The 11,970-nt window shown below is 56.3% G+C and overlaps 1 protein-coding gene across 2 annotated transcripts in view; it reads right to left on the reverse strand.

Moving 5' to 3' along the window:
- COL26A1 (collagen type XXVI alpha 1 chain) overlaps nt 1–11,970 on the reverse strand; it is a 187,387-nt gene that overhangs the window by 17,312 nt on the left and 158,105 nt on the right. For both annotated transcript variants that reach the window (XM_017533517.2, XM_017533518.2), the window contains exons 4-5: nt 7,730–7,791; nt 312–468 (exon numbers count right to left, since the gene is read on the reverse strand). In XM_017533517.2, the coding sequence (XP_017389006.1) occupies nt 312–468; nt 7,730–7,791 (219 nt within the window). The remainder of the gene's footprint in view (nt 1–311; nt 469–7,729; nt 7,792–11,970) is intronic.

Genomic DNA, 11,970 nt, shown 5'->3' on the forward strand with positions numbered 1-11,970 from the left:
CCATGTTGGCCAGGGTGGTCTTGAATTCCTGACCTCAGGTGATCCATCCATCTCAGCCTCCCAAAGTGCTGGGATTACAGGCGTGAGCCACTGCGCCTGGCCAGATGGCCTACTTTTTAAGAGAAACTAAAAATCCTGGCATTTAGCTGAAATTCCCCAGTTTTCAACAGTTAAGCTTAATTTTTCAAAACGCCACGTGGCATGTATGAACCAGAGAGCTGCGTGCGTGGCCTCCCTCGGGAGGCCCTGGGAGGCCGTGCCCGAGGCCCCTTCGGCTGCCCCAGCCTGTCCTCTCTGAAGCCCTCACTCACCAGCTGGGCCCGTGGGCCTTCTCTGTCGTGGCCCCGGGTGAGCGAGAGGGATGGCGTCAGGGAGGAAGTCCTCGTTCCAAGGCGGTGGGGTGGTCTGGGGGGCCGGCAGGTCGTTGTCCGGGCTCGAGGGCCGCTCTGCTGCTTCTAGCAGGAGGACCTGGGTGGAACGAGGCAGATAGTCAGGTCCCAGTCGGGCCAGGGTGGGACATGTATGTGCACTCCATGAGACCTGCAGCTGTCACGCTCCTTAGTGGGAGCACTTCACCCGAGGCTGGAGTGCTCTCCCTGCCAGCCCTATCCTTCTCACATCAGGAAAGTCCTCCTGGATCCTAAGGTTCAAGCAGTGCCCTTCAGACACCTTCAAAGTCCCCGTGCTGGCCAGGAGCAGTGGCTCATGCCTGTCATCCCAGCACTTTGGGTGGCTGAGTCGGGAGACTCACTTGAGGCCAGGAGTTTGAGAGCAGCCTGGGCAACACAGTGAGACCCCCATCTCTACAAAAATAGAAAATTAGCCAGGCATGGTGGCACACGCCTGCAGTCCCAGTTACTCAGGAGTCTGAGCTCAGGAGTTCAAGGCTACAGTGAGTTATGATTGTGCCACTACGCTCCAGCCTGGGCAACAGATCAAGAAGACTCTATCTATTAGAGAGAGAGAGAGAGAGAAGAGAGAGAAAGGAAGGGAAGAAAGGGAGAGAGGAGGAAGGGTGGGCATACATACATCCCTTATGGCACGTGATCTTTAGAAGGTTTTCCAGAAAAACAAAAGTAGCCACGGTTGCTTGGGACCAGCCTGCAGGGCGGCCCCGTCTATCTCTCCTTGAGTGACGCAGGAGTCAAAGGCGGCAGAGACCCAGAGCCTAGGAACCGGAGACTTTCTCCTTCATTTAAGCCCCCTGAAAGCCAGGACTCAGAAACCCCGTGAGTCCCTGCTGCCCCCAAAGAGGCCAGCAGGGGGTGCTGTGTGCCTGAAATGGGCTCAGGGTGGGTGGAGTTTCCTGCTGGGAACCTGGGTGGGCCCCGGGGCCAAGGAGTGTCAGGGACCTGCTGGGCTGTGTTGAGGGTCCATGGTGCACAGGCAGATGGTCTCCCTGAGTAGCCCCCTCCCCAGTTCTGCAGTGCCCCTGGGCCTGGGGGGCAGTCCTGGGATCTGGGGACAAAGTGGCCTGCTCTGGGCTCCTCCCCAGCAGGTGGGTCCCCAGGACATGCTCCGCAGCTGCTCAGGGCTCTGACCCTGCACCCAGGCTCCTGGTTGGGCCCCCTGGGCTCAGGCCCTGCTGTGGGCTGCAGAATGGGCCCTCCCCCCACCTCCCTGCGGGACACAGCCCTCTGATGACCTGGATGCCTGGCCCAGGCCACCTTGACTCCCCAGGGCCAATTCTTTCAGCCCCTCCCCTTTCTGGTCCTTAGAAGGGCCCATGAAACCCAGAGGGTCACTGTGGAGACATCACAAATGAGGTGGAGACAGAGGCTCAGAGACGGCAAGGGACTTGCCTGAGATCACCCAGCAAATCCGGGGCCCCACGCGGTGCCTCATCCTCCAACCCGCAGTTTATTCTCCCAACAGCTCTGCCTTGACCCTGACTGAGCTTTGTGGAGGCAAAGAGAGCGGGGGCTGCTGGCACAGATCACACAGCAATGAAGGGTGGACCTCAGTCTCTTGACTCCCAGAATCCCCAGGAGGAGGGATGGGTTCCAATTCCTGCCCCGGACGCTGGCATCCCTGGAGAAGCTGATGGGCCACAGCCAGGGTTAGGGGCTCTGGGGAGGAGCAAGGAGGCTGCAGCTGCTGGGTCACGTGATGGAAGGGCCCGGGTACATGATGGAAGGGCCCAGGACAGGCAGCGCAGGGGACTTGGAGAACTGTCAGGCGCTCTTTCTCCCGGGGCTGGGGGCAGGAGGTGGGGTGAAGGCTGGAGTGTCCTTCCCCTTTCTTTTTCTTTTATTTTTCTGAGACAGAGTTTCGCTCTAGTTGCCCAGGTTGGAGTGTGGTGGCACGATCTTGGCTCACCGCAACCTCCACCTCCTGGGTTCAGGCGATTCTCCTGCCTCAGCTTCCCGAGGTAGCTGAGATTACAGGCATGCACCACCATGCCTGGCTAATTTGGTACTTTTAGTAGAGACAGGGTTTCTCCATGTTGGTCAGGCTGGTCTTGAACTCTTGACCTCAGGTGATCCACCCGCCCCAGCCTCCCAAAGTGCTGGGATTACAGGCGTGAGCCACCGCGCCTGGCTGTGTCTCTCCCCTTTGAGGCCTGGCTGCTGGGAATAGAAACGCCCACAGTGGAACAAGGGCACAGGAGAGGCAGGTTTGGGAGTGAGGGTGGTAAGTTGGGGTGGGTCGGGTTGCAGTATCCTGGGGGATGCCCGGATGGCCACATTTAACAGGGGGTTGTCCCAAGGGCTGGGAGGAGGAGGTAGGGGGGCCATGAGAGGGGGCGAGGAGAGGCTGGGGTGGAGGAAGAGGGGAGCAGGGTGGAGCTTGGGAGAGATTTGGGGAGGGGCCCCGCCCTGGGCTCCTGCAGGCATGCCCTGGCAGTTCCCCATTCTGGGCAAAGCTCTGGTCTCCCCTGAAGTGACCTCCCAGCCAGTACAGAAGGCCTGGCTCTCTCCTTCCTGGGGCACCTCCCACCGGGACACCCCTGCCCACAGAACCCGCAGACCTGGGCAGAGGGGTCCTGATTGGAATCTGCCTTGGCTAACGCCTCAGCCCTCCTGGCCTGGCTGTGGCTGACCTGGAGAAGCTGCTCCCATTTCTGCCCAGGCATGAGCTCACCAGGGTGGGCAGCTGTGGGCGTGGGGACCAAGCCCAAGAAAACCAGGCTATGGCCTTGGGGGACAGTGGCCTTGATGATGTCATTGCAGCCTGGCAGAGTGGCCAGGGCACTGCCCTCTGCACTGTCGGGACTCCGAGGCCACTCTGGCTCTTGTGCGTTGTCTGTGGTCCATGAAGTCAGACAGCAAAGCCCGGGGCAGGAGCGGGGAAGGCAGGCAGGAATTCACTGAGGCCGACACCTTCTGCCCACTGGCCTGTCCCAGGAACAGAGGGTGGCAGAAATCCTGGACCGGCTCCTAGGTCTGCACCAGGGGGAGTGCAGATGGAGTGGACTCTGCTGGTTGCCTGGCCCCTGCTGCCCCTTTCTTCCTTGTTGCAAAACTCCCTGTTGAGTCTCTTTGCACGTGGCCCAGGAAGGAATCAGGACTGGCCTGAGCCAGGCCTAGCAATCCCTTTCTGCTCGGCCAGGTACTCAGTTTCCCAACTCCCTTGCAACTAGGAGGTCATCACGTAGCCCAGAATAGGCTCATGAAACACAAGGAGTCTATTCGGTGCTTTGCCTTACCCTCCACTTCCTGCCTTTACACACAAGGTGAGGATGTGATGCCTGTAGCTGCAGCAGCCGCTTTACCATCACGAGGCATCAACCAATACAGATAAAAGCCAACTCACTGAGAAGTCAGCAGAGAGCCTGGCTTCCTTGGCTACCAAACCATTCCTGAGACCACCTCTACTCCTGAACTTCTTGTTGAATAAACAGTAAATACGCTTAAGGAATAAGCCACCATTAGCCAGGTTTCTCTCATTTGCCTCCTTCCTGACATACCAAAGCCAACTTCTTGTCTAAGGGAGAAGAAGCCCCACCTTCCAGGCTGCTGTTTTATACAAGCACCTGACTGCTGCTTTTCCTGTCTGGGCTCTGCCCACCCGGCTCCTCTTCTGGCTCTGCCTTCACCTTGCTGGGATCTGAGCTGAAAACCCAGCTCTGCGTCCCGGCTCCTGTAGGCTCGCCTGACCTCAGCATGCCTCTGGTGCTGCTGGGCTGTCTTCGCAGCTAACCCAGCTGGTGTCCCCTCCCCTCTCCAGGCCACTGCCTCTCAGGGCCCTCTGATTCCAGCCATCAAAGCGCCCAGTGGGGCCGGGTGCAGTGGCTCATGCCTGTAATCCCAGCACTTTGGGAGGCCAAGTCGGGAAGATCACTCGAGGTTAGGAGTTCAAGACCAGCCTGACCAACATGGTGAAACCCCGTCTGTACTAAAAATACAAAAATTAGCTGTATGTGACGGCGCATGCCTATAATCCAACTACTCAGGAGGCTGAGGCAGAAGAATCACTTGAGCCTGGCCCGGGAGGTGAAGTTTGCAGTGAGCTGAGATCATGCCACTGCACTCCAGCCCGAGTGATAGTGTGAGACCTTGTCTCAAAAATAAATAAATAAATAAACCCTCCTAGTGGCCCTCTCGACACACGTGGGCATGCACCAAGCAGGTGGGCAGCTGGAAGATGCCCCAGACAAGACGCAGGAGCCAAGATAGGAGTCTCCCAGCCCCTACCTAGAAATGCAGGCAACTGTCAAAAGGAGGGGGGCTGCAGAGTGTCCCCCTCTCTGCACACCCCAGGCCAAGCTACCACCCCCAGCTCCCCACTCGCGAGCTGCCTGAGCTTCCACACTCTGGACCAGCCTCAAAATGAAGCGACTCCAATGTCCGTTTTCCAGGCCGTCTGACTGGCATCCAGAGGGCAGGGCTGGCCAAGGTGGGTGGAGCTAGGATGGGAATCCTGGACTGGGCTCCTCCCACTCACTGCCGTCCCTTCCTCCAGCCCAGGGAGAGGACACAGCGCTCAGGGTCACAGGGCATGCCCTGCCCCGGGCCTGCTGCTGGAGGCCATGGAGAGGATGTCAGGGCTGGGAAGGCCACAGGGAGGAACTGCGCATGATGGGAGGGCGTGGGCCGGGTGGGTGGGGGACAGCTGGCAACTCACCCGTCCTCCCCTAGAGCTGTGACTTTTAACACCCACAATCCTGCACTGCGGCCAGGGCTGCTGCTCTGCGCCAAACCACGCAGAGGCTTCCGGTTCTGGGAGTGTCCATCACGCTGGGCATGGCTCGGGGACCCCGCCTTTCCTAAAATCTCAGGTGCCAGAAGCTCACCCCCTCAGCATTCTAGGGGTCCTAGCCCCAGCTCAGCCCATGTGGAAACATTTGCTCCCTGAAGTCCCCCACTGCTGCCCCCCAAGAGAAAAGAATCCAAGGAGGGCAGCCGCGTCTCTCCCATCCCAGGCCTGTGCCTGAGCTGCTGGGAGACCCTGCCCACCCACGGAAGGGCTGGAGGACAGGGGGGGCTGTGGATGCGTGCCTTGGGCCCCTTCCCCATCACTGCTCTGCACGATGTCTCCTGCACACCTGCGTCTGTGTCTCCAAGGTGGAAATAGTGACATGGCTGACGTAGGTGACAGCACCAATCCCTGACTCCTGATCAGCATTAGACCATTTCCAAACCCAGGTCCCACTGCCATCTCCAAGGAGGCTCTCAAACCCCATCTCCACTAAAAATACAAAACTAGGGCCTGTAACCCCAGCTACTCGGGAGGCTGAGGCAGGAGAATCGCTTGAACCCCGCAGGAGGAGGGTTCTGGAGGTACTGGGTTCAAGACCAATGCTCTGATCCATTCCACAGATGAGGAGGGGGAGCTCTGAGAGACTCGCCCAGCGGGCGGGTGGCGGTCCCACAGATGTCTCACGCCAAGCCACACTCCCCTGCAACCCCAGGTGCCACATGGTCAAGCACCCAGGGCAGACGTCAGGGCCAAGAGTAACGTGGACTTGTCACGGGCTGTGTGTGTTGACGTGTGCTCATCTGTGTTGTGTGTGTGCATGTATGTGTGTATGTGTGTGTGCCACGTGCATGCATGCTTGTGCGTATGCATGTGTCTGCTCGGGTATCCATGTGTGTGCACATGGGTATTACATGTGTGTGCATGTTTTTGTGTGTGCACATGTGCAAGTGTGTGTGTCTGTATGTGTATATATGTGTGTCCACATGCACACGTATGCGTGTGCACAGGTGCCTGTGTGTGTGCATGTGTGCGCACACATATCATGTGGTAGGCATGCGTCTCTTCCGGGGGGGCTGTTGCTGTCTGGGCTCCAGCACCCCCCTCAGGTCCGCAGTCCTCACTCAGCCTCCCTGCCACGTGGCCCTGCTCACACACTCTCTTTGGGCAATGCCGAGTGCTCCGATCGCCACAGTTCTGCCAGGGAGACAGCTCTGCCTCAGGCTCAGGTGACGCCAGCCTTCTGGTGCTGGCTCTACCATGGGGGGCAGGCAACGAGGCCGACCCTGCTGTCCCAAGAGGCTCTGTAGATATTTGGAGGCTGCCTCATCCCCCCAGACCTGTCCTCCCCCGGACCGAGCCCCTCTGGGTAACCACAGGAGCTGGCTTTCTAAGCTCTCTGGGTGAGAACGGCGCTTGTCCCCACTGGGGCTGACACTGTTGATGTCCCTCGCGCACCCCTCGGCCCCACCTGGCTCTGGCTTCTGCCTGTGGCCACCTGCAACTCTGCCCAGGGCTTTCTCCAGACCCAGGAGCTTGCATGAGCCCGCTGAGCAGGAAGTAGCCTAGGGGACATGCTACCCAGTGAGGGACAGGAGAGACACCTGGCTTCATAGCCCTAAGGTGGGCTGGCTCCGGATGTGCTCCAAACCTCCGTCTCCCAGAGGGATCGTGGGATGGAGCCCCAGGTGCCCCCACAGGTCACCTGCCCATAAACACACCCGTACTGGGCATGCCTTTCTCTGCCCTCTCCCTGCCTGAAGCCACTGCTCGATAATTACTTGTCCATTATGGATTCCTTCTGTCACTGGACTGACTCCACTTAGGGAGTTCTCTTCCCAGGCCGGGCGCAGTGGCTCATGCCTGTAATCCCAGCACTTTGGGAGGCTGAGGCAGGTGGATCGCCTGAGGTCGGGAGTTCGAGACCAGCCTGGCCAACATGGTGAAACCCTGTCTCTACTAAAAATACAAAACTAGCCAGGTGAGGTGGTGCATGCCTGTAATCCCAGCTACTTGGGAGGCTGAGGCAGGAGAATTGCTTGCACCCGGGAGGTGGAAGTTGGGGTGAGCTGAGATGGCGACATTGCACTCTAGCCTGGCAACAAGAGCGAAACGCTGTCTTAAAAAAAAAAAAAAGGGGAGTCCTCTTCCTATACACTGGGCTGAAAGCTGCTCACTTCCCAGCAGTTCCTCCTCCACGGAGTATTTTTCCATCAGTTCCTCTGTGCCCAGCCCCGTTCTGGAGGGGGAACAGCGGCCCTGGAGGGACAGAGACTCCCTCCTCATTCAGCTGTCTTCTGGGCATCCAGCCCCCCAGCCCCCCAGCCCCCCAGCCCCCAGGGCCTGGGAGCTCAGCACCATTCTGCCCTGCCCACAATCAGCCTGCTGCCTGGGACCTCCCAGCCCAAGAAGGCTACCCAGAGCCACCAAGGCCTGAGCAGTACCCGATACCTGGGACCAGCTGTCCAAGCCTGCCAGGCAACCTGGGGCTGGGAATTCCCCAGCCATACCCAGTGGATGCCCAATGCTTCTCCCCACCACCCCACGTCCCCAGGAAGCTCCCAGGCCCAGACTCCCCAGCCTGACTGACCTTGGCCTCCAGTGTGGTGAGCCGCTCACTCATGTCACTGAGCCGGGTACAGTTCATGCATTCTGAAAGAGAAAGGAACTTATATGAGAGCAGAGTGTAGACCCTAGGGAGAGAGCAGCCAGTCACCAGGATAGCATCTGGGCAGGCAGGCAAGCAGAGAAATCACCAATCATTTGGCCTGGAAAACTCCTAGTCATCCTTCAAAGCCTTATCCTCAGAGCCCCCTCCTCCATGCAGCCTTCGGGACCACAGAGCCTCCCTTCTGAGCACGTGCAGCACCCTGTAGTGTCTGTTACATTCAGACGCAGGGACGCCATGAGCTGGTGAGCACCATGAAGGCACGGGTCTTTTTCTATTTTGTTCACCCATGAATCTCAGTGCCTGGCACAAAACAGGGACTCAAAAAACATCTGACACTTGATGAGCAGATTGTGAGATGGGCCCCTGACTTTGAGAACCAGAGTCTGGGGAAGGAGTTGGGCTAATAGACACAGGCTGGGAAGGAAATGCCAAAGCCAGTCCAATCGGGGGTGGGGGACGGGCAATCAAGGAGGATGTCCTGGAGGCAGTGGCCTCAAAGATGAGACCTGAGGGCTGCACAGTGGCTGGCCAGGTTCAGCAGAGAGAAGAGCAAAGGCATTCTAAAAGAAAAAGACATGCATTCTGTGGAAGTAGAAAAGTTCCTTTTGAAAGTTTTCTTTCTTGTTAAAGAATAAATGTGCTAATAACTTTGTTAAGCCCTATCCTGTGTAGCTGTGAGACATGCCATGCTTACAGGCACATAGTACATTCTGTGTCCTTTGTACTGTAACCAAGCTATCTGTGCTGGACGTGCTCACAGGCATGTCCCAGCTCTCCACTGCTTTTACCTGTTTAGAAAAGTTTTCAATTAGCCAATTGGGTTTCAGTTTATATTGTGAGGTCTGGCTCCAGCCAACAGAGATCAGACACAGCAGTAAGGACGACCCCAAATGCGTAAGGAATAGATTTGTCTGCTTTTCCTTTGTTTATTGTACTCTTGTGGCAAAATGGCTAATGAGAGTACCCTTCCTGCAGTCCAGGATGTAAAAATTGTGTTGCTAAAAAATCCTTTGTCTCAGTGCTATGTTTTCTTTGCGGCACGGAGCATCTACTTCCAACGCATTCTGAAACAGCGCCTTTTCCGAGGCTGGGAGGGGAGTGAGAACACGGCAGTTTGGCCAATTCAGAACGCACTTGGGGGCCGCTGAGGCTGGAAAGGTCAAGGAGCCCCAACACCAGGGGCCTGGGAAGGGGCTGTAGCAGTGTCTGTAGGTCACTGGCGGGTCTTAGGCGGGTGAAATTCAAGGTCAGGTTTGCATTTTCAGAGGCTCACTCTGGCAGCAGAGCATGGAGTGGGTGGAAGAGGGAGGAACTGGAACCCAGAAGACCCATTAGGAGCCTAGTGATGCTGACCCCCAGCCAAGCACACAGCTCCCTGGGCTGTAATTACCTTTTTATGTCTGTCTCCCCCAACGTCCGAGACCTGGAGCTCTTTAATGAGGAAATGGATGGTTCAAAGCCGTTCTAAAGACTTTTATTGCTCTAGAAGTCAAGGGATGCCTAGATCCTCTCTTTCCTCAGCTCAGTTCAAAGCCTGAGCCTGCAGGAACCTCATCCCTATTCGACAGACACGTAAGAGGTATCTGGGTAAGTGAATAGCTCCGGCTTGGCATGCCAGGGCTGCCCATCGCGCTGACTGGGAGTGCTGAGAACTGGAGCTCTGGGGCACAGTCCACAGCCCCCCAACACTGTCAGCCTCCCCCTTGTTCTTGGAGATATTCCCATCTTTGTCAGTGAATGCAAATTACCTTGCAATTTTCCCTGTCCTTAAAAAAACAAAAGGTGAAACCAGGTGCGGTGGCTCACACCTGTAATCCCAGCACTTTGGGAGGCTGAGGCGGGTGGACCACGAGGTCAAGAGTTCAAGACCAGCCTGACCAAGATGGTGAAACCCCGTCTCTACTAAAAATACAAATATTAGCCTGGCGTGGTGGTGGGTACCTGTAATCCCAGCTACTTGGGAGGCTGAGGCAGAGAATTGCTGAACCTGGGAGGCAGAGGTTGCAGTGAGCCGAGATCATGCCACTGCACTCCAGCCTGGGCAACAGAGCGAGACTCTGTCTTAAAGGAAAACAAAAACAACAAAAAAAAAATTAGCTGGATGTGGTGGTGTGCGCCTGTAATCCCGGCTACTTGGGAGGCAGAGGCAAGAGAATCACGTGAACTCAGGAGGCAGAAGTTTCAGTGAGCCAAGATCACACCATTGTACTCTGTTTGGGGAGGTGTCTTAGGACCCTGGGAATAGGTGGTCCAGGCTATGCCCTCCCTAGGGGTGCTCAGTCTCGGGTCAAAAGGGGGCAACACCCTACTCTCTGCTCCTCAGCGACATGTGGGCTAGCAGAGGCCTCCTCTCCCTCCTTCCCTCCCTTCTACCCCTGGCTGGCCCAGCTCAATGATTGATAAGCATGTGTTAAGGAATAGAAATCTTTCTCCTCCATAAAACCTTGTCACTAACTCGGATGCATAAAACAGATTAAAGACTGAGATATAAACACTGAACTTTCAAACAGCTAGAATAATGGATAGTTTTCTCACGCTGGGAACTGAGCAAGACTTCACCCACGACACGTGATACAGGGAGGTGGTTTTCTGGCTAAACGTGGGGGATTGAACATAGTTTCCTTCTATTTCCTCCCAGGAAAAGGCTGATGAAGAAATAAAAGGTATCCGTGAAGCAAAGGGAAAGGCAGAGGGAGCTCTTGGCAGATGAAGGATGCAAATACGATTTTGCAAGGTGCACGCAGCCAGGTGTGCCAGCCCAGCCTTGCAAACCCAAGGTGGGCATGGAAACTGGGAGCCGCTGGCTCTCCTGGGGCTCTAGATGCCCCAGATGGGACAGGGGAGGGAGTCATCCCTGGAAACAGGGACCTGCCCAAGTTGGAAGACCCACCAACACTGACATTTGGGGGCATCCCTGATGAAATGGAAGGGTCCCTAAAAGACCAGCCTCCGTGAAGTCCCCAGTCAACAAGGTTCTGGCATTCAGGGGGCTTTCAGTGCTTTCATTTTTTATATTTTATTTTTATTTTTTTTAGACAGTCTCGCTCTGTTGCCCAGGCTAGAGTGCAGTGGTGTGATCTCAGCTCACTGTAACCTCTGCCTCCTGGGTTCAAGTGATTCTCCTGCCTCAGCCTCCCGAGTAGCTGGGACAACAGGCACAGGCCACCACACCTGGCTAATTTTTCTATTTTTAGTAGTTTCACCATATTGGCCAGGATGGTCTTGATCTCTTAACCTCGTGATCCACCCATCTCGGCCTCCCAAAGTGCTGGGATCACAACTGTGCACTACCACACCGGGCTAGTGCCTTCCTCTTAAACTCAGACAACCGATGATTCCTGCACTGCTAAAAGAAGTCCTTAATGGGAAAGGCAGAGATCAAAATGAATAGGGTTCCATTTCTTCACCTATCCACTGACCCACCCGCCCATTCTTCTCCTTACGCTACCCCCACCCTAGCCCCCCATCTACTCACCTATACATTCACCCTGCTCCCCATCTTGTCCACTTCTTCTCCTCTACCTCTAATCATCCCTCGGCCACCCAAAGGCTCTGTGGGTGTTCCTGTGACCTGGATGACACTGTGCCAACACTCTAATACTTGGGGGGAGAGGGGCAGGGCTTAAAAAAGGAAAGAAGACTGAGTATGGTGGCTCATGCCTGGAATCCCAGTACTTTGGAAGGCTGAGGTAGGCAGATCGCTTGAACCTGGGAGTTTGAGATCAGCCCAGTGAACACAGTGAGACCCTGTCTGTACAAAAACATACAAAAAATAGCCGGGTATGGTGGCATGTGCCTGTAGTCTCAGTTACTTGGGAGGCAGAGGAGGGAGGATCGCTTGAGCCCAGGAGGTTGAGACCACCCGGGCAACATGGTGAAACCCCTTCTTTACAAAAAATACAAAAATTAGCAGGGTGTTATGGCATGTGCCTGTAGTCCCAGCTACTTAGGAGGCTGGGGCAGGAGGATTACCTGAGCCCAGAAGGGTGAGGCTGCAGTGAGCCACAATGGTGCCACTGTACCACAGTCTGGGCAACAGAGTGACACCCTGTCGGAGAGTGGAGGGGAAGGGAGAGGAGTGGAGTGGAGGGAAAGGGAGGGGAGGAGAGGGGAATGGGAGGAACAGGGGAGGGGAGGGAGAGGGGATGGAAATGGGAGGG

Source organism: Cebus imitator, unplaced genomic scaffold, assembly GCF_001604975.1.
Source record: "Cebus imitator isolate Cc_AM_T3 unplaced genomic scaffold, Cebus_imitator-1.0 Scaffold82, whole genome shotgun sequence".
Lineage (NCBI taxonomy): Eukaryota > Metazoa > Chordata > Mammalia > Primates > Cebidae > Cebus > Cebus imitator.